This window comes from Corylus avellana, chromosome 1, assembly GCF_965113065.1.
Source record: "Corylus avellana chromosome 1, dhCorAvel1.hap1.2, whole genome shotgun sequence".
In the NCBI taxonomy this organism is placed as follows: domain Eukaryota; kingdom Viridiplantae; phylum Streptophyta; class Magnoliopsida; order Fagales; family Betulaceae; genus Corylus; species Corylus avellana.
The window spans coordinates 36,175,880-36,198,515 of NC_142490.1; the positions used below are offsets into that span (position 1 = coordinate 36,175,880).

At 35.8% G+C, this 22,636-nt stretch overlaps 3 protein-coding genes across 3 annotated transcripts; 2 read left to right on the forward strand and 1 right to left on the reverse strand.

Annotated features, from left to right (window-relative positions):
* The first annotated feature begins 7 nt into the window (after positions 1 to 7).
* On the forward strand, positions 8 to 2,889 carry LOC148589770 (uncharacterized). The gene is made up of 3 exons (XM_088515008.1): positions 8 to 268; positions 1,325 to 1,416; positions 2,262 to 2,889. The coding sequence occupies exons 1-3, from the start codon at positions 8 to 10 to the stop codon at positions 2,887 to 2,889; spliced, it is 981 nt and encodes a 326-aa protein (XP_088371134.1).
* A 1,295-nt stretch (positions 2,890 to 4,184) lies between these two features.
* On the forward strand, positions 4,185 to 9,176 carry LOC148589771 (HISTIDINE TRIAD NUCLEOTIDE-BINDING 2). The gene is made up of 6 exons (XM_088518524.1): positions 4,185 to 4,293; positions 4,387 to 4,479; positions 6,005 to 6,091; positions 6,873 to 7,020; positions 8,185 to 8,302; positions 8,401 to 9,176. Exons 1-6 carry the CDS (start codon positions 4,256 to 4,258, stop codon positions 8,466 to 8,468), a joined length of 552 nt encoding a protein of 183 aa, XP_088374650.1. The 5' UTR covers positions 4,185 to 4,255; the 3' UTR covers positions 8,469 to 9,176.
* A 1,058-nt stretch (positions 9,177 to 10,234) lies between these two features.
* On the reverse strand, positions 10,235 to 13,257 carry ARAD1 (Exostosin family protein). Its single transcript, XM_059584242.2, has 3 exons — positions 12,249 to 13,257; positions 11,297 to 11,662; positions 10,235 to 10,798 (listed from the first exon to the last, which is right to left on the reverse strand). The coding sequence occupies exons 1-3, from the start codon at positions 13,179 to 13,181 to the stop codon at positions 10,610 to 10,612; spliced, it is 1,488 nt and encodes a 495-aa protein (XP_059440225.2). The 5' UTR covers positions 13,182 to 13,257; the 3' UTR covers positions 10,235 to 10,609.
* Between the last annotated feature and the right edge of the window lie 9,379 nt (positions 13,258 to 22,636).

The window sequence follows — 22,636 nt, forward strand, 5'->3', positions numbered from 1 at the left end:
AGTAGAAATGCTAGACCTCTTTTCTCATGTTGTCACTGTGGAGGATAATTCTTCCACCTGCTCCATTCCCACTGAATTGGAAGTTATTCAAGCTCTGGCCAGCCTTGGATCCTCCAAAGCTCTAGGTCCTGATGGTTTCCCTGCTCTCTTCTACAAGAAATACTGGAGCTATGTCAAGGAAGATGTGCTGACTTTTATTTGGAACTTCTTTAAGAATAATCACCTTCCTAGGGAGCAAAATCACACTTTCTTAGCCCTCATTCCAAAGGTTAGTGGGTCTCACTCTGCTCATCAATTTAGACCCATTAGTCTTTGTAACATTGTCTAGAAAATCATCTCAAAAATCCTGGCCAACAGATTAAAACCTCTTCTCCATAAATTTATATCCCCTACTCAATTGGCCTTTATCCTCAATAGGAATATTCAGGATAACACTATACTGGCTCATGAACTCCTTCATACTTTTAAGAGCAAGAAAGGTAGAGGGGGTTTTTTGTTTCTCAAAATGGACATGCCTTTGATAGAATGGAATGGAGTTTTCTTCTTGCTATCATGGAGAAACTTGGTTTCTGTTCTACTTGGATTAATTGGATAAGAGCCTGCATCTCATCTGCATCCTTCTCCATTCTCTTGAATGGCAGCCCCTTTGGTTTCTTATCCCCTGAGAGAGGTTTGAGACAAGGAAATCCTCTTTCTCCTTTCCTCTTTACCCTTGGCTTAGAGGTTTTCTCAAGACTGATGTTCAGAGAGGAAAGAGCTGGTTCTATAAGAGGCTTGAAGATATCTAGAAACAATGCTGCTATACACCATTTGCTTTTTGTTGACGACCTGCTTATTTTTGGTAGAGCTAACCTCTCTGAAGCCACATGCATAAATTCTTGCCTTGAGAAGTATTGTAGATGGTCTGGTCAGTTGATTAACACAACCAAGTCCTCCATCCGGTTTAGTAAAAATTCTAACCCCTCTACCATCTTTCCATACACTTCCAACCCCACTAAATCTCTTTACCTTGGCCTACCTGTTCTGTTGGGAAACTCAAAAAGAAGTGCTTTCAATTATATCCTTGATAAGGTGTTAAGTAGGATGGAGGGCTGGAGAGCCAAAGCCCTTTCCCAAGCAGGCAAATTGGTTCTTATTAAATCAGTTGCTGCTACCATTCCCTCCTATGCAATGAGTACCTTCTTGCTTCCCTCTTCTGCTCTCAGCTGGATAGAAGTTTCAAAATTTTTTGGTGGGGTTTCCCTCCTACAAAGTCCATAAATTTCTCTCTAAAAGCATGGGATTCCTTATGCCTCCCTAAAGACTTGGGAGGATTGGGAATCAGGAAGATGAGAGAGGTCAATTTAGCCATTGTTTCAAAGCTTGGTTGGAAGCTCCTATGCAATGCAGACACGATGTGGGTGGCCCAGCTCAGAGGTAAGTATCTTCACTCTAACTCTCTCCTCACCACCTCATCCCTTTCTTCTTCCTCTTGGCTGTGGAAAGACATCACAAATTCCATCTCTATCATTTCAAAAGGTGCCTGTCTCAAAATTCACAGACAATCCTCTCTCCCCATCTAGAGCTCCCCTTGGATCCCCACTCTTTCTTCTTATATCCCCATTCCCTCTCCTCATTTGGTTCAGCCTCTCCCTAATCTATTGATCACCGACCTCTTTTCCTACACCCTTAATTCCTCTGAAGCCTCTTGGAACATTCCCTTGTTAAATTACCTTTTTGATTCCTCTAGTGCTAAGGAGATACAGAAAATCAGGATTTCTTATTCTTATTCTTATTCTGAAGATTACATATGGACTCCTTCCCCCTCTGGTTTGTTCACTTCTAAGTCTGCTTACAAGCTCATAACTACCCCTAGGATCTCCACAACCTCCTCTCCTTTAACCCCCACCAATGGAAAGCCCTATGGAAGCTTAGGCTGATGGATAGACTAAAATTATTCCTCTGAAAAGTTGCTTGGGACATTGTCCCCTCTAAGACTAGGATCAATGTTGTGTTTCCATTCCCCAGGTAGACTTAATCTGCCCCTTATGCAAAGTGGAAGATGACTCCCTTCATCACCTCTTTTTCAGATGTTTTTTTGCTAGAATTTCTTGGAGATCTTCCCATTGGCCTCTTGATTCTATGAAATGGTCAGCTCTTATTTTGCCTAATTGGATCATCGGAATTCTATCTCCCAAAAAATCTTTTGGTATCCCTTTAGTTGACACTCATCTTTTTCAAATTTTTGCTACTGTGTTGTGTGATACTCTTTGGTTTTCCAGGAATCAAGCTATCCACAATAGAGTTTTCCCCAAAGCTTCTAAGTTTGCTGACAATATCATGAGGCTATCCTTAGATCACTATGCAGCTTGGAAAACCACTTCTCAACCTATGAGAGAAAGTTGGTCTCCCCCTCATCTAGGTAGCTTCAAGATCAACTTCGACACTGCTACAAGAGACCAATTTTCTGTCCAAGCTGCTGTATGCAGAGATGCTAATGGTTACATCACCAAGAGTTTGTATCAATTCAGCCCCCCTTGTGAGCCCGCCTATGGTGAAGCACAAGGAGCCCTGCTGACTGCAATTCTGGCTAACTCTTTGAAGCTAGGAAAATTTGTTTTAGAAGGAGTTTCTGCCATTGTTATTTCCTCTTTACAGCAACCTTCCACTGTTTTGGATTGGCAAATAGATGGTGTAATTTTTGATGTTTTATCTCTTCTTCCTTCCTCTTCTCAATGGAAGGCTAGAAAAGTTAACAAAAGTGCTAACTTCTGCGCCCATTATGTGGCTTATTGGGCCGCGGCTAGAGTTTTCTCTGACTGCATTCCCACCTTTTTTTCTCCTCTTTCTCCCCCCATTTCCATCCCCATATGTAGTGGAAAAGATCCACCCCCCACCCTCCCCTCTTAGTGAGGGATGTGTTTTGTTATCTGTTCGTTTGTTCTTCTATGAAGCAGTTTGTTACCAAAAAAAAAAAAAAGACCTCATTAAGCTTTTCGTCAAATTATTGACCAAAAATTGATCATTATAAACTTCACCATACAAAGGCCAAAAAGTTATAACCAAAAAGAACAACATCTAAGGATCGGTAATTTTTTATACGATTTGCAAATTTGATAAGAACTCAACACAAATTAACAGGTTATAATTAAGAGGTTTGATTGGTTTAATTATAGAGTAATATAAGAAGTAGGACTTTTGTGATTTTTAAAGGTCACATAATGTTTGAGGATTAAAAAGGGACGAAAATCTTACTTATAATATTACTCTTAATTAAATAAATCAAATTATGGTTAACTTATATAGTAATCAATTTTCTTTTTTCTTTGTTTGGATATGTCCGCACAAGAAGAGGGAAATGTAGATTCGAACTAGTGACTTCTGTTTCAGAGGGTATTGCCCTCAGCTGATTGAAGTAATTTGGGGATATAGTAACCAATATAATTTTTTTTTTTTGTTGTGACATTCTCGCATGAAGGGAAGAGAGATTCGAATTAGTAACATCCACTTAATGAGCCATGATTTTTAGCCGATTGAACGTAGATATTATGTGATTTACATGAAAAGCTTTCCACCGATAATTACAGAAAACCTTAATAACTGCCCAAAATAAAAATAGGGTTAAATACCTAATACTCTATAGGGTTTAGGAACTTTATTTTTACCCCCCCTGGGGTTTCATTTTTATCATAAGACCCCCCTAGGGTTTCGATAAAGGACCAACTTAGTCCATCTGTTAGTTGACCGTTAAGACTGACACGTGAACCAATCAAATGTTGACATGTGGCACATATTTAATTTTTTTTAAATTAAAAAAAAAAAAAGAAAAAAGAAAAGGAAAAAAACTGGGGGTGGTTCAGCCACCCCCTTGGCCATTTGGGGGTGGCTCGGCCACTCCCTTTGGCCATAGGGGTGGCTTGGCCACCCCCATCTGGATTGGTCTACGTGTCAATCTTAACGGTCAACTAAGTTGGTCCTTTATCAAAACCTCAGGGGGGTCCTATGATAAAAATGAAACTCCAGGAGGTAAAAATAAAGTTCCTAAACCCCATGGGTATTAGGTATTTAACCCATAAAAATATTGATATTAATTTCATAAAATTGAGAATTTGTATGTTAATATTTTTTTTAAAAAAAGTATCAAAATTGGAGACATAATAATTTTCCTTTGAAAAAAGAAAAAAGAAAAAAGGGGTTCCGTTTATTTAAGCGGGTAAAGATTTCTCTCGCTCATCAGTCCACATATCTTTTGTCCCTTCTTCAAAATCCATCATCCATGGCTGCGAATGCAATACCATCCTTTTCTCTACTGCGGTACTTTCTCTCTCTCTCTCTCTCGCAATTTTATTTCTAATGCAAAAAGCAATGTGATATATATGGGTTTGGTTTGGATGGTTGGAAGCACAGGAACTTTGCAGCAACCACTGCAAGAACTTTTCTGACGGTGAAGCCTCCCTCCACCGTCTCTTCCGCTTGCCTCCTTCCTCTTCGCTCTCGCAGGTATTTTCATTCATGCACTCTTCTCTTCTCATAAACGCATGTTGCATTTTTGTTCGTCTCATTCTCCAACTGGGTCTGCATTCTTTTGCAGTCGTTATTTCTAAATTGTAAATATGCACCCAAAGGAGCTCTCTTTTATATGATTCATACATATTCACCCCAGGTTTCGGCTTTCTTTTGGGGTCTGATTGCTTCAAGGAATTGAAGTTATGGAATAGAATAACTATTGTATCCCAATTCTGATGGGATTAGAGTTAGAGCATAATTATGATTCCCATCGTTTGGATGGGACAAAATCAGATTACGGAAGCGAAAATTTGATTCAATTCACATCCGGATTCTCTGAATGTGTATATTTCTCCTTTTTCTGGCTTGATTAATAAAGGAATTATTTGTACATAGCGATTCCCCAGATGAGAACCTTTCTTCTTCTGAAATATGTGTGCAATAAAAGAGCATATTTAGCTAGCAGTCCTGAAAAACCAACGATTTCTCCCCCTTCCAGGCATAATTGCCGTTTTGGAAGTTTGCATGTTTAAGAAATATCCCATACCCACAACCAAATTGCAACTTGTCCAACATGGGTGCACTTCTCATTTTGAAGTGTCTATGTTAAATAATGACAGTGCAACATGTTGCATTTCTGGACCATGGTTTGAATCAGACAACTTACTTTCTTGGTGTTTAAAGCATCTAACATTTTTCTCTATGAATGTTTAAATAGTTTCGTGAAAAGAGTTGTGTATTTCACATGTATGAAGGATTTGCTGGTTGATGCTGAGCTTATCCTACAGCTGAGCCATTCTAATCTAAAAATTCATTGTTCGCATTGATGTTGTAGTTGATGGTGTTGTGCATCATCTGAAAAGGAAACTATCTTCTCAATCTTTATTCCTGACAAACCTTAAATGGAACTTGAAACTATTTTATATATATATAAAAAAAAAAAAATAAAAAAAAAAATCCCTGACTGTGAGGAAGTTGTTGCACCCTGAAGAGCAGATCCTTCTAATTGTTGCAAAGACCCCTGAGTTGAGGATCTAGTCTGTGGGGGACAATCAAATGGTTCACATGACAGACAATTGCAATCCATCTGACATTTATAATCTTTAGATCAAATACCATGGATAACTCTTTTGGTTGGAGACCATTACTTGAGTTAAAGTACCTGTAATATGGATAGCTTTTTTAATTTTTAGTGCAATTCTGCTGAAATTACAGCAAGTACATCGAAACAGATACTTCTGCATTAGCTGCTCAAAATCCGAGTCTTCTATTGGTTTTATTACAATAAATGATAGTTTATTTCACTGGTCTAAAGCGGTGGAGATGACACCTGAATTGTCTAAGTGGGTAATCTTATCTTGAAGAGATGCTCTGAATTTGTGTTTGTAAATTAAATAGCTATTGCATATACTTCGAATGAGTCTAGAAATTTTATTCTTCCTGTGCTTCTAACAACTATTGTGATTGGTATAAATGTCTGTAAAATGTTGTTTACTTATTATTGGCCTATGTTTTCTAGATTGCAGTTTCATGCTAGTGCTACAAACAATGAAGAGGCTGCTGCCAGAGCAGCTGCAGCCAATGCTGACAGTGGAGCTCCAACCATGTACCATCCCTTGTGACATAGTAACACTGGTTTGATCTCACATTTAAGTCATAGCATGCCATTTCTGTCTTTTTCATGAATTTTGGTAATCAAGATTTGGACTGCGCGCGCATACACACAGATATATGTGTGCGCATGTGTATTTTGGAAATACTCAAAAGATTGAGATAGTTGTAGAATTTGCAGTGGGACTCTGTTCCAATGTACAAATAGATGGACAATTTTTTCCAGATATGTTATATAAATCATTTATGATGAAGAAAGTCTTCGAGGAAATAGTCCATGTACACAAGTATCTGTTAAGTTTGAAATGCCAATTTTTTTTTTTTTTTTAAATAATATTTAAACTTAGGATAATAATTGAGCATCCAAGAATATTTCACTTTAACTATAGAAAAACCACAGCATCTACTACGATAACATCAAGGACTTGGGAGCACCTACCACGATAAGATCAAAGACTTGGGATCAATACATAGTGTGTCTATTTACTTATGAAGTTCCTGAATTATGTCTTATATCAATTAAACCATGACTACATTGTTATTTTCATAAAAATCTGTTTACATGTCTTAGAAGTTATTAAAACGGTTCAAAGATATTAAATTTGGGTAAATTATCTACACTTGAATGAAGTCAATAAAGTCGGGCCAAAGAGAAAAAAATGAAGTTAATTAAGGCAATGGGCAGAATCTCATTTATACTGTAACTTGTAACACTGCTTATTGGATCATAATTAGTGCAAAATATGCAGGAGTATGACTTTCTTCCTTTCTTTCAGATTTGACAAGATCATAGCTAAGGAAATCCCTTCAAGCATTGTTTATGAGGATGATAAGGTCCTAGCATTTCGGGACATCAATCCAGAGGCTCCTGTTCATGTTTTAGTCATTCCAAAGTTTAGGGATGGATTGACACAACTTGGAAAGGTCGTTGTTTTGTCTTTTTATTCTATTTCTACATTTGTGAGCATCAGCGACCTTCAGATGGGTGCAGTAAATCTTTCTTTCCTGAGATTTCTGTCTGGTTGTGTGTAATTGTACTCTCTGTGATATCACACTTAGATCTTCTGACATAATTTACCTTTCCAATACAGCCAAGGTTTCCTATTGAAATATCCAGATTTCTGGTTTCATTCCATGTTATGCACCACCATCTTCGTTCCGAGTGTATATAACTATATATCTGTGTCTTAGGTATAGCTAATCATTGAAGTTTCAGTATGCTCCATTGCTTAATAGATAATATGACCTATCTATCTTAAGGATTGAATATTTTTGACCTTATATTAGCCAAGTGCCTATTAAGTCCTGCTCTGATGGTTAACCAATTTGACAATCCGAGAAGGGGTATTTATAGATTATTAGCTTATCTATAGGCTTCTGCTGCTGGATATTTATATAAAGACAAATTAGAACTATGATTTCTAAGCTTTTAGATCTGGTTTTATAAAGCAAGATTGTTGAATCCTGTCCTTTTTCTTCTCTTTAAGGAAAGAAAGATTATGACTAGATGCTCTTGCATCTTTTCATGTAAATAGTAAAAGAACTGTCTTTGCGTCTTTGAAACTGTAGTTCAATGTGTCAATACTGGATTGTCACACCACTCATTGGACAAAATTTCCATGGTATTTGCTGATTATGTTGTAAAGAAATCGCAAATTATACTGAAGTTCAGACTGCATAAACTTGTCTACAGTCCAAAATAACTTGTGTTAAAGAAAATATGCTAATAATTGTAATTCCAAAATTAGTTTAATAAATTCTAGAATAAGTGCATATGCTTTCTTTTTGTGAGTATGCGTTTGAATATTTCTGTCAAAATTCCTTCTTCTATACATGTTTTCTTTGAAATGTTGTAATGGAGGCGGCTGCCCTATTGCCTTGTCCTTCTTTACCTCTATTGCATTTGTTGTCCGTCCATAAAAGGAGTCCATGGAATATCAACTAGGATTCAAATTTAATGTCATGAGGTATAGTGAAGAAGTCACTCCTATTTTCTTCTGAGTGCTATTTTTTTTTTTTTTTTTTTTTTTTTTTTTTTTTTTTTAATTTCTAATATATATTAGTTCATGTTGATTTCTAACTTGTCAGGCCGAAGCGAGGCATGGGGAGATTCTGGGGCAGCTTCTCTATGCTGCAAAAATAGTGGCGGAGAAAGAAGGTATCCTTGATGGGTTTCGCGTTGTCATAAACAGTGGTCCGGATGCCTGTAAGCTATAACCCCATTCTGTATAGTTTCTCTCTGGATCTCCTTTTATGTTGTGCAATGCATGATTATCTTTGTGCTCTCTCTCTCTCTCTCTCCAGGTCAATCTGTTTATCATCTCCACTTGCATGTTCTGGGTGGGAGAAAGATGAAATGGCCGCCTGGTTGAAGATTTTAAAAGCTTGCATGTTAAAACTTCAGATTCGTTCCATGCTTTTTCTGGGTGACCCCACAACCTTGGAAGATCTGAACCTAAGAGCTAGAAGAGTTAATAAATAGAGGGTTCTCATTGAGGACTATGTGTTGCTTATCTATATGCCCCTGATAGAATTGAATAGGAAAAAAAATGGTTGAATTGTTGGGACATGAGGCTTTGTTCAGTTGGATAAATTGTGTTTTAAAGCCTTTCTAAGTTTGTTGCCCAGATAAGTATAAGCGCAATAATAAAGGAATAGAGAGAGGAAGATTCAAACTCAGCAATTTATAGTGGCTCGGTCCTGACCTACGTCCACTCCCCAAGCACACCACTTGAGAGTTCCCACTATTACCCAAACTCCTTATAGGTAGAGTTCAAACCTTTACGGGGCAAGAGAACACAACTCTTCTCAAACTCTTTGTGGGTGGAGTTTAAACCTTACGGAGCAAGAGTACACTACTCTTCCTTACAAGATGGAAGATCTTCTCACTTTACAAGGTCACACCGACCTTCTTAATAAGATTGATTGTGGATAGGATTTGAGATTCTCTCACAACTCTCGTTTTTTAGAGGGATATACAAATGAAGCTCTCAATTATATCTCTCACTAGAACCCTTGTATGAATTGAACTGGAAATGCTCAGATAAAAGATGAATGCATGAGAACAATGAATACTTCAATTTGGATGTGTGTGACCATATTTATAGTCTTTAGCAAGAATATAGCCGTTTAGGAATATATCCGTTTAACAACAATATAGTTAACATAGCCGTTTATATGAATGGTAGTTATCAGTTTTGAAAGAGTTAAATGGTAACAATAGTTGTTTAAGGGTATTTTGAAAATATTTGAATCTAATTTTGGACTCAAGAATGGTGTCTATCAGTTTTGGAGTTGATAAAGTTGAGCAGGAAATAGTTTCACGCTTGATAGACCAGCTTTCAAATTTCATTTAATTGTCCAGTTCAGCAGCTGTCCAGTTCATTTTCAAATTCAATTCAATGATCCAGTTCAGCAGCAGTCTTATCTCTATTGAAAAACATTTAAGTGTCTTTCAATGCCTTTGATTCTTTTGATCATTTGACAATGTGTGTTTGTAATTATCATACTTAAAATAAACACATTAGAACGACATGATGAAATTTATTATCATCAAAACATTGGCAACAAGCTTGGATCGAAGGTATAAGGCTAACAAAGTTTGTTCTCTCGTGTAATTTACAGTCTAGAACTATATTAATGGCCAACCATGGCCTTGTTGGGTGCTTAGTTTGTAGAGTGATCGTTAGTCGTCTCTTTGCTTCTTAAATTAATGTCCAAAAACAATGGCATTCTGAGACAACCAGTAATGATATCCTCCAGTAGCCTCATCTTGATGTGGATTATAATGAATTCAAAATACATGTTCCTCATCTCTGATTAGGGTTACAGAGTCAAAAACTCAATCTTTGTGCTAGAGAGTTGACAGATTCCATTGGTTTTGAGGATGATGAAACCTCCTAGAATGTAGATGCTGTATTGTGCTTTATTATTCTATTCTTTAGTTTGGTGAATTGAACCAAAACTATTAAAATACCCAAATTTGTTAAAAAAAAGAAGAAGCTATTCACCAAATAAAAAAATAGCTAATCATGAAAACTCATTCCATTCCAGAAACTTATTCCGTGAACCAAACAGGTCCTACTTCAAGATACAAAATGAATGAAATAACTTGAAAAATAACTTCAGCTTAATCAGTGACGCAATAAAAATCAGTAGAGGTGGTATAAAAGAATAAATGATTATAGAGATCTTTTTATTCTCTACAATGTACAAATGAATTACAAATCCGAGTACTTACTATAATTTACTAGCTGCTGAGCCTCTTATTCAACAACAAAGAAAAAGAATCTACAACATCTGCTACAAAGCCCTAGTACCCCCGAAGGAAAAGGGGGGAAGGAAAGGTAGGGTACTATCACCTTTTGGATTCAAGCTAAACTTATGCTTCAAGTATTCCTCAGTCTTTAGTTTCTTGGAAACAGCAGAATCCTCCAGGCTGGTAGGTATCTCAAGACAACTGCACCCATTCGTTTTCTATGTATATGTTCAAAAATCATCGACTTAAGTTGCTTCATAAGGTGGTGTCTGTCCCACTCTGGTTCGAACAAACGCAAGAGCAGTCTGGCTCAGTTAGGCCTCTCCTGACAAGCCGCTTGTCCCGATTAACCATCAATTTGATTAAGGGTAGCTTCTGTGAGACTTGGTGCCAGATTTCGTTCACCGTTCCATTTGGTTGTCCATATTCAAAGTAATGTTTCACCTGAATCACATATTTTAAATTAAGAATATCTAGGTAAGCTTACATTACCTGTGAATTTAGCTAACTCAACAGATGCAATGCTGTTTTAACACATCAAAACAAATAAAGTGAACCTATATATAGAATATCCCTATATCCAACAAACATTGCGACAACAGAAGGTTCATGTTAATACCATCTCTTTTACACAAACAACAGTAACCAAAAGCTTGTTTCCTTCTAATAAGATTATCAATATTCAGATATTCTGCAGCATAGTAGTCAAGCAAAGAGTGTAGAATGAAACCAAATCTTACTTGACAACCTCTAAACCAAATTATCCCCCCATGCAGGACAAAATCCAAAAACAAAAAAAGTTTACAACAAAATTAAACACGAAAAGCTCAGGTTAAAACCAATGAATAGAGGAAGACTACATGCAATAAATAAAAAGGAAAAATGGAAAATAAGCAAAAGAAGCAATATTTTACACACGAAAAATATGCAAATGGTACTAACCTCTTTCAGCTCTCTCTGATATTCCAGAATCCTCTCAGTGGTTATTGATCTCAGTGTTGAAATTAAGAATCCTCGTTTAAGGGCAGAGGCGGTATCTACAAATATTGCAATCTTTCTATAGTCTATTACATCTTCAAAAGGCAATTCAATACTATCACTGATTATCACTGGAACGCACAAGCTAACTATAGAATCAAAGAGTCGGCAGGCTGATGGAGTATCACCAGCAGGGTTTAAACAGAATTTAGATGTATGCATCCCATGTGTGGCAGCACGCCGATTCTCTCTGGACTGTGTTCCATGTCTTACTACGACATCCTCTTCATTTTCAAGCAGTTGGAAAAGCAAATCACGAATTTTTCCACCCTGAAAACGCAAAAGAAAAAAAGGCCCCCAAAGAAAATATTGGATCAGAAAGGGAAGTGTACTAAACAATGAGTCGCACCCATTAAAAACTCTTAACAACCTAGCATATTCATATATCTGCATCAAAGCATATGCATATATAACATGTCCCAGAAATATAGATGGTTACAAATCAAGCCAATTATCCATATTACAGCCAGAAAAAAGAGGTGAAAATAGTCAATACAGGGTTTTCTATACACTTGGCACTTATTGGAGTAGATAGGAGGAAATTTCCTCCAAACCGATTTGGAGGAAATTTCTGTCCCCTACATTTACCCTTTGAAAAATCAACAAAGAGCAAAACAGATTATACATTCAAATGTCTTACACTCCCATTGCTGCATCACTCACCAACTTATTACTTACTAGGCCACATCATCTCGAGCATAAGCTTATCAACTGAATGCAAAGTGCAAAAGAACATTCCAAACATACCCACAGCGAAACTATTTGCAAGCAACATTTCAAGCATACCACAAAATCAACAGCAACAACCATAACAAACACTCTAACTAAAACAGTAACCTAATCAATTTTGCATTACCTCTTTGCGATATCGAGCGCCCATGAAGAACAACGTCGTCTTCCGTTTGTTGACTCCCAGATCGCCGTTATAAGTACTAATCCGGTGCGAGTACGGCAAGATCACGTCTTTGACCAGCGACGCCTGGTCCATCTTCAACCGCCCAAAATCCGAAACCAGCAAAATGCTGTTCTTAATCCTATCGATCACTCTGTACAAAGCGTTTGGGTCCTGAGCTATGATCACGTGGTCCCGCCCATAGTTCCTCTTCCAATACTCCTGCTCCTCCAGCCACTCCACTAAGGCGTCCTGATTCTCCTCGTCGCTGTACAGTGCCCGGGCACGGTCCTGAGCTGCCCGGGCCGGGTTCACGATCAGGCTCAAGGACGAGAAGTACGGCACGTAGAACAGGTCCGCTTCGTCAGGATCAAGAACTCTGACGACGGGCGATCCGACACGCTCCGGTTCGGGTCGGAGCAGATCCGAGAACAAGTACCACTCCGCCATGTGCTGGTGGCCCGGGTACTTGAGCAGCGTCACGTCGTCAACGGGTCGCCCACCACGGGCCATGGAATGGTGCTCGATGACGCCGTGCGTGAACCTCCTGGGCAGATCGTATAGGTAAACTTTCAAACGCGGAGCCGAATTTCCGGGAAAGCTTTGCATATTATCCCGAGAAAACTCATTGATGGAAGCAGAATTAACGTAGGACAAGGGGAGAGTGTTCTCGAGCCTGGAGGATCCGGAGGAGAAAGAGTTGGCGGGACTGAGGAAGGTGTTGAGCAAGGCGTAGACGACGAGGATGATGAGGATCGTAGCTAGGGTTTGCTTCAGCAGCGACGATTTCCGCCCCATTGCGGAAATTAGGGTTTGCGTTCTGTTCTGGAAGGCATTGGAAGAGAGAGGAGGTGGTGAGGTGGGTTTGGATCGCTTGACATGGGCTCGTCCGCTCATGGTTCCGGGTGCACGATACTAACGTGCGCCTTTAGTGCACCGTACTAACGTGCGCTTGGGATGGGAGGTTTATGGTTGAAATTAGGAAACTTATATAATACAGATTATAAGGAATTGAATGAAGAAAGAATGAAAACGTAGGGGGAATTGTCAGATTCAAATGAATTGCCTTTAATTGTTTGATTGATGTTGGTGGGGATAGAGACATTTTGAGAAATAAAGAATGAGATAACGACGATATTAATTGCAATTAATTGCAGAGAAATTAAAAAGTTTGATGGTAATTTAGTTAATTTTATAGAAAAGGAAGCTTTTTACACACAATTTGAACACCATTAATGATTTTACTGATATAATTAATAAATACTATTGCACAAAATGTGTGCAGGTGCAGGGAGTTTTTATTTTTTTTGTTTTTTTATATATATTTTTTTAAAAAAGGTTAAATACCTCTTCAATATATGTGGTTTTTAACTAATATATTTTTGTCCACTTCGGTTGAAATTGGTCTCTGTTTGAGATGTTCTAAGTAATCAGTAATACTATTTAGTAAACTATTATATAGTTGTCATACAATTCGATAATTTATACTGTCATGTCATTCTAGTTATATAACAGTTTACTTAATTGTATTACTTATAAGTAATAATTAAAAAGATGAGTAATGCTACTTTTTACCCTCATTTTACGATAGCTGACATAACGTGTTTTAAGTAACTTCTCATGTTAGTCACCTTAATCAAAAAAAAAAAAAAAAAATTACTTAAAACATATCGCGTCAATTGATGTAAAATATGTATAACAAATGAATATGAAAAATAACGTTACTTTGAAAAAAATACCTAGCCGATTGCTTCAGGATTAGGACATGTGAATTATATGGCTTGGTTCTATCTTGCTTGACTTCCCAGGCATCGACCCACCTAGACTCTCAAAATTGAATCAATAAGTAATCTTATATCATTGGAACAAAAACATATGACAGTCCCATGGAATATCTCTATGGTATCACCTTGCCTGACATGGTGCCACAAAAATGGCCTATTGGCATCCATAACATTCTACTCATAAATGAAAAAATAACCCTCCTGCAGAAGATGAAAATGTAGCCTTTGCTCACTTCTACAGCTCCTTCCTCAGCTCCCCAATTATTCGACATATTCAAGTCGATCGAAATTGACGTAGAGAAAGCGATAGATGTGGAAGAGAAACTATGTTCTCAATACATAAATGGAATTCACATGTTCAAATAAATTTTGGATTATCTAACTACCTATTTGGGCAAGTGGGCTATATGAGTTTTCTAGCAATTTGGACAGGTAATTGTTGTAGATTCAAATGCATATACTATACCTTCATCCCACTGGATTGATGTAGTAATGCCCATCAACCATTGACTTTTTATTTTTATTTATTTTTAATAAAAACCTGATTTGGATTTAGTCGTTGAATTTCAGAATAAAGTTCTTACTTCTTAGGTTTTGCCCAAATTTCAAATAGATCCCCTTATCACTTTATTGTCAAAAAGTTAACCATTTATTATAAGTTTTGTAAATCTCATTTGACACTTCAACGTCCATGTTAGCACCTAACACCAGTGCCACATCAGCAAGTACCATGTCATGTATAGTAAAAAAAGAAAGAAAGAGAAAAACAAAAGACCCAACTGTGAATGAGTTAAATGGCAAATGCTTGTGTAGTGATGACTGATGATGAGTACATGAGATTTTAAAGGTTGGAAAATTTTTATTTTTTCTTCTTTTTCACCTTGAGTTCTATAAGTACCCTATCTTAATCTGCAAGTCCTTAGCTCAATTATTATTTTTTAAAATGTTAACTCCTTATTGTAGATGCAGCCCATATGTTGATAACACAAGACAATAATTTCTACATAGAAAAGCATTAACACACTCATATGATGGGTACTAATTCTTTTTCTCAAGTTTTTGTTTTCCAAAAACTTTCATGCTAAAAGAGGTTCAATTGAGTGGTTTGTGTGTACAAGTTTTATTGTTGTTGTTGTTTTTTTTTTTTTTGGTGTGGATGACATGACACTTATTGACGTGGAATTGACATTATACAACACAACTGACATATGACAAACTGTTAACGTTGTTGGTAAGGTAACATGGGGACTTATTTTAAACTTGAGCAAAACCTAATGACCTTATTCTTGAAATAGAAAACGCAAGGACTAAATCCAAATTACATAAAAACTTAGGGGGTTAACTATGAATTTTTCTGAGAAAAGTAATTCAATATGGGAATTCACAATAATGGTCACACGATGATGGCAATAACATTTACAAGTACTTCACTTCAATGGAGAAGATAATTCTAATGTTTCCTGATTGAGGTCAAATATGTAACTTGTTAGGGTTTAAACTGGAAAATTAACTTGTTAGAATCAATTAAGCTTGTAATTTTGGGTGAATTTTGATAATTGGTAGTGTTGACCCTTTGGAGGGTCGCTTTAGGTTTCCAGGACAAGTGAAATTAATAGGGTTGATTTGTACAATGGACTCTCAAAATTGCATCTAGAAGTAATATCTAGCACGCACATGATCATTGGAACAAAAACATATAATCATGAACCGCCAGTTACACTCCCATTGAATATTTCTACGTGTGAGCTTTTGGTTTAGAATAGAGGAAAGATATGTCATTTAGATTTTCTAATCGTGCGGGCGGATTTTCTGGCAAGATATATTTCTACGGTTAGATTATTGAATGGTAGTTTAATTACCAAAATTGCAACAAAAATTTTCAAATTAAAAAAATAAAAAAAAAATCGCTTACCAGATGAAGATCTTTGGTCAAGTGTTAAATTTCATTCAATGGGAAACATTAGGGATTAAACATTATTGACGCTCATGTAAGTTATTATAACAGATCTTAACAAAGGATCTTGTAGGGATGGCCTTTGTTGCCTCCCTCCTTCCCTTGCCTTCTACGCATGGTGAGCTAGTCTATTTACTTGAAGCATCCTAACTCCTTTGCTTCTCCTTCCTTTTCTGCCTCTTCCCCCTCCTTTCCCCGCGTTTTTGCTTTTGGCCCTAGCAGTAGTTGCCCCCCCCCCTACCTCACCGATCAATTGCCTCATCGTCGCCATTTTCCCTTGCTCTGGTCTCTTGTTGGGTTGCAGATCCGGTTTGATTTAAGCTAGATCTATTTCATCTTTGGCCTGCCCCGCAAACGACGCACCTCGACTCCGCCTCTCACGTTGTGAACTTCACTCTCCTGCGCTTGCTACACATGAGCCTAGTTGCCGCGCCTCCATGGATGTTGCTGTTTGTTGGTTTTGTGTTTTTTTTTTTTAATTTGTTTTTTTGCAGTTTTCTTTGTAATTGGTTTGAATAAGGATAGCCTTTATCCCTACATCTGCGCTAATGACGATATGTGGGGTGATTGTTTTTTGGTTCAGACCCTTGGGTTGTGGATGTGAACAATATTTTGGCTTTCGGGTCAAGGGGGAAGAGTTTTGGCTGTGAATTTTCTGCTCCCATGATCGAGGAATATGAGCTACTTATGTATTAGATTGAATCTGTCTAAAACAGATATGTTATTACAACCGAAGATTAATCATAGGTTACAAAGGATATCCTTGTAACTTTACATTAAGAAAATTTATCAATCTGTCAATCTAATTAGAGGTGGCAATTCAAGTTCACGTGTCCAATTCAAATTGATTTCAAGGCATGAATATAAGATTATATAGATTAATTTTAACCCGAACTATTTAATTAAATGGGTAAGACCCCTTAACCTTGACCAACTAATTTTGTTTGAATTTGTGTCAACTTTGCAGAACGTGTGAAAAAATTATTAGCCTTAATATAGTGTGTTGAGTTCAAGGCTTGTTCGGATCCATGTTATCTTGACCATACACTACAAGAAATTGGATTATTAGCAACCACATTTTTAGTAGCAACTCAAAAATCGTTGCTAATAATTGCTTATCAACAACTCAAAACTATTGCGTTTCAGGTTCGAGTCATGTTGGGATCCATGTTATCTTGACCGTACTATAAGAAATTGGGTCATTAGTAACCACATTTTTAGTAGCGATTCAAAAGTCGTTTACTGATAATTGCTTATCAATGGCGACTTTTGACTGTCCTTTCTAATAAGTGATATTTAGTAATGACATTTGTATTGTCGCTGAATGTCATTGCTACTATCAAGAAAACCCTTCTCTCTCTAATACCCCAATTCAAAAACACAAAAAAAAAAAAAAAAAAGAAAGAAGAAAAAAAAATCAATTTAAATATAATGATGGGTCAAGTAAAATAGAAGATAAATAGTGTGAATATATATGGTCCCGTTTGGTTTATGGAATAGACCCTTAGAATGAATTAGCTAATCCTAGGTATAGCTATTCTTTTGTTTGGTAACACACTATTCCTGGGAATAGTTTATTCCCATGTGACTACTAATCTCATATACAGGATTAGCTAAGCCATTCAAAAATGAAATGAGTAGCTTTGTTAATCCATAAAGAATGAAATACATTTTAAAAAAATACCCATATACAAAATTTTAAACTTAAAACAAAATAAAAAAAAGAAAATAAAGTGGGTAGCTTGACCACCCATTGGGGTGGTCGGCTACCCACAGAAGAGGTTGGAGGTCGCATACTTTATTTTAGGTTTTATTTTTTTTAAAATTTTTTTTTTTAATATGAGTTTGAAAAAAATCAATAATATGGAGTTTTTCATAATTTTGATTCAATTCCAATTTTTGCATGTGTGTTGTTACCAAACTAAAGAATATGAATAGCTATTTTATTTCACAGTCTTCTATTCCTATTAGTAGCCATTCCTTTTCCAATGGATTAGATATTCCGCGAATCAAACGAGGCTACACCACAAGTGTTTAAGAAAAAAACGAATTATACATGTTAACTGGCCCAATCTTAAACTCTGGGCTCGCAAATATGATATGATTTTGAAAAAAAAAAACAAAAAATGTTATGCATAAAAATAATATTAGTCAGAAGAATTAACCATAAAAATGTCGATAAGGAACGGGTCACTAAAAAATATATGAAAATTTAGATGTCATTATTTTTTGTTCAGTCTTGATACATACAATTGCAAAACATCATTTAATCATATCACTTGAAGTATTACAAGTATTCTATGTAAATAGGTGTGAACGAAAGAGACAAACTAGCTACTTTAAAATTTAAAAATTTAAAAATGTAAGTAAAACAAAGTTTAAAAGATTGAGTTTGTTTCAAAATGATCTGAAATCTCTCTCTCTCTCTCTCTCTCTCTCTCTCTATATATATATATATATATTCCTTTTCATGATGTATTTGATCAATAAATTATCTTTTAAGATAACATATAATTTGGTAGGAGTTGGAGTTAAGTATGATTAATATTCAATGCTTGTAAGTCCTCTTAAGATGACAAATTCAGTAAGAATAAACATAAAAATATATATATATATATTTTTCTTTAGACAAAAGTTTCCTACAAACAAATCAGCCTCAAAAAATTATGCGTAGGTTAAGGATGTGTGCATGCTATTAAAAAGGCAAGTGGAAAAAACTTCACTTTAACTCTCTTGAATTTTCATCATATTTACAATTACCTTTCTGAGGTTCAAAAACACTTAATTTAGTGTATCGAACTTTTAATTTTTTACGATTTCATTAATCCATTAGGCTTTTCTGGTAAATCCTATCAAAATTTCCAGCATACCAATATTTTTTATAATAAAAAAAATGCAAAAATCTAGACATGAGTGTTTTTGCAAATTTTATTAAATCCGAATCAACGCATGATTCTTTGTATTTGGTATTTTGGTAATTTTGACACCACTCATTTATGAGTAATGAAAAAAATCTAACGGAAATGTGCCATTGCTCGCAAAAAAAATTGAAAGTTCAATACATTAAATTAAGAGTTTTAAAACTTTAGAGAATTAATTGAAAAAATAACGAAAGCTCACAAGAGTTAAATGAAGTTTTTTTTTTTTCGGTTATTAAACAACATTAAATTCTCACGTATGACTAAATTTATTTCTAAAAACCAATTTATTGAAAATTTCTATCAAAGTAAAAAAGGACAGAAATGACATGACATGACACTTGTTGACGTGGAATGGACATTCGAGTGCTAACATATACAACACATCTGGCATATGACAAACTGTTAACTTTGACGGTAAGGTAACATGGGGACTTATTTTAAACTTAGGCAAAACCTAATGACCTTATTCTTGAAATAGAAAACGAAAGGACTTAATCCAAATTACATGAAAACTTAGGGGGTTAACTATGAATTTTTCTGAGAAAAGTAATTCAATATGGCAATTCACAATAATGGTCACACGATGATGGCAATAACATTTGCAAGTACTTCACTTTAATGGAGAAAATAATTCTAATGTTTCCTGATCGAGGCCAAATATGTAACTTGTTAGGGTTTAAACTGGAAAATTAACTTGTTAGAATCAATTAAGCTTGTAATTTTGGGTGAATTTTGATAATTGGTAGTGTTAACCCTTTGGAGGGTCGCTTTAGGTTTCCAGGACATGTGAAATTAATTGGGTTGCTTTGAACAATGGACTCTCAAAATTGCATCTAGAAGTAATTTCTAGCACGCACATAATCATTGGAACAAAAGCATATAATCATGAACAGCCAGTTACACTCCCATTGAATATTTCTGTGTGAGCTTTTGGTTTAGAATAGAGGAAAGATATGTCATTTAGATTTTCTAATCGTGCGGGCGGATTTTTTGGCAAGATATATTTCTACGGTTAGATTATTGAATGGTAGTTTAATTACCAAAATTGCAACAAAAAATTTCAAATTAAAAAAAAAAAAAAAAAAAAAATCGCTTACCAGATGAAGATCTTTGGTCAGGTGTTAAATTTCATTCAATGGGAAACATTAGCGGTTAGATATTATCGATGCTCATGTAAGTTTTTTTTTTTTTTTTTGAAATTGGCTCATGTGAGTTATTATAACAGATCTTAACAAAGGATCCTCGTAGGGATGGCCTTTACTGCCTTCCTCCTCCCCCTTGCCTTCTACGCATGGTGAACTAGTCTATTTACCTTAAACATCCTAACTCCTTCGCTTCTCCTTCCATTTTATACCTCTTTCCCCTCCTTTCCCCGCGTTTTTGCTTATGGTCCCAGCAGCAGTTGCACCCCCCCCCACCCCCCCCCCCCCCCCCCCCCCCCCCTCTACCTTGCAAATCAGTTGCCTCATTAGGGCGTCACCATTTTCCCTTGCTCCAGTCTCCTGTTGGGTTGCAGATCCGGTTTGATTTAATCTATATCTGTTTCTTCTCTGCCATGCCCCGCAAACGACGCACCTCGACTCCATCTCTCACGTTGTGAACTTCACTCTCCTGCGCTTGCTCCACACGCACTGGGTTACCGTGCCTCCATCAATATTGCTGTCAGATGGTTTTGTGTTTTTTAATTATTATTTTTTTTTGCAGTTTTCTTTGTAATTTGTTTGAATAAGGATCGCCTTTATCCCTAGATCTGCGCTCATGACGATCTGTGGGGTGATTTTTTTTGGTTCAGACCCTTGGGTTGTGAATGCGAACAGTATCCTGACTTTCGGGTCATGGAGGAAGAGTTTCAGCTGGGGGTTTTCTGCTCCCATGATCGAGGAATATGAGCTACTTATATATTAGATTGAATCTGTTTAGAACAAATCTATTGTTAAAACTGAAGATTAGTCATAGGGTTACAAAGGATGTCCTTGTAACTTTACATTAAGAAAATTTATCAATCTGTCAATCTAATTAGAGGTGGCAATTCAAGTTCGCATATCCAATTCAAATTGATTTTGAGGCATGAATATACGATTATATAGATTAACTTTAACTCGAACCATTTAATTAAATGGGTAAGACCCATCAACCTTAACTCACTAATTTCGTTTGAATTCGTGTCAACTTCACAGAACGTGTCAAAAATTATTAGCCTTAATATAGCGTGTTGAGTTCAACGCTTGTTCGGATCCACGTTATCTTGACCATACACTACAAGAAATTGGATCATTAGTAACCGCATTTTTAGCAGCGACTCAAAAATCGTTGCTCATAATTGCTTATCAACAACTCAAAACTATAGCGTTTCGGGTTCGAGTCGTGTTGGGATCCATGTTATCTTGACCATACTATAAGAAATTGGGTCATTAGTAACTACATTTTTAGTAGCGACTCAAAAGTCGTTGCTGATAATTGCTTATCAATGACGACTTTTGACAGTCCTTTCTAATAAGTGATATTTAGCAATGACATTTGTATCGTTGCTGAATTTCGTTGCTACTATCAAGAAAACCCTTCTCTCTCTAATACCCCGATTAAAAAAAAAAAAAAAAATCAACTTAAATATAATGATGGGTCAAATAAAATAGAAGATAAATAGTGTGAATATATAAGATCCCGTTTGGTTTATGGAATGGACTAGCTAATCCTAGGTATAGCTATTCTTTTGTTTGGTAATACACTATTCTTGAGAATAGTTTATTCCCATGTGACTACTAATCCTATATACAGGATTAGCTAAGCTACTCAAAAATGAAATGAAATGCTTAGCTAATCCATAAAGAATGAAATACATTTTTGAAAAATACCCATATACATAATTTTAAACTTAAAACAAAATAAAAAAAGAAAATAAAGTGGACGGCTTGACCACCCATTGGGGTGGTTGGCCACCCACAGAAGAGGTCGGAGGTCTCGCATATTTTATTTTAGGTTTTATTTTTTTTAATATAAGTTTGAAAAAAATCAATAATATGGGGTTTTTTTTTCTTCGTAATTTTGATTCAATTCCAATTTTTGCATTTGTGTTGTTACCAAACTAAAGAATATGAATAGTTATTCTATTCCACAGTCTTCTATTCCTATTAGTAGCCATTTCTTTTCCAATGAACTAGATATTCCGCGAATCAAACGAGGCTACACCACAAGTGTTTAAGAAAAAAAAACGAATTATACATGTTAACTAGCCCAATCTTAAACTTTGGGTTCGCAAATATGATATGATTTTCAAAAAAAAAAAAAAAATGTTATGCATAAAAATAATATTAGTCAGAAGAATTAACCATAAAAATGTCGATAAGGAACGGGTCACTAAAAAATATATGAAAATTTAGATGTCATTATTTTTTGTTCAGTTTTGATACATACAATTGCAAAACATCATTTAATCATATTACTTGAAGTATTACAAGTATTCTATGTAAATAGGTGTGAGCGAAAGAGACAAACTAGCTACTTTAAAATTTCAAAATTAAAAAATGTAAGTAAAACAAAGTTTAAAAGATTGAGTTTGTTTCAAAATGATCTGAAATCTCTCTCTCTCTCTCTCTCTCTCTCTCTATATATATATATATATATATATATATATATATATATTCCTTTTCATGATGTATTTGATCAATAAATTATCTTTTAAGATAACATATAATT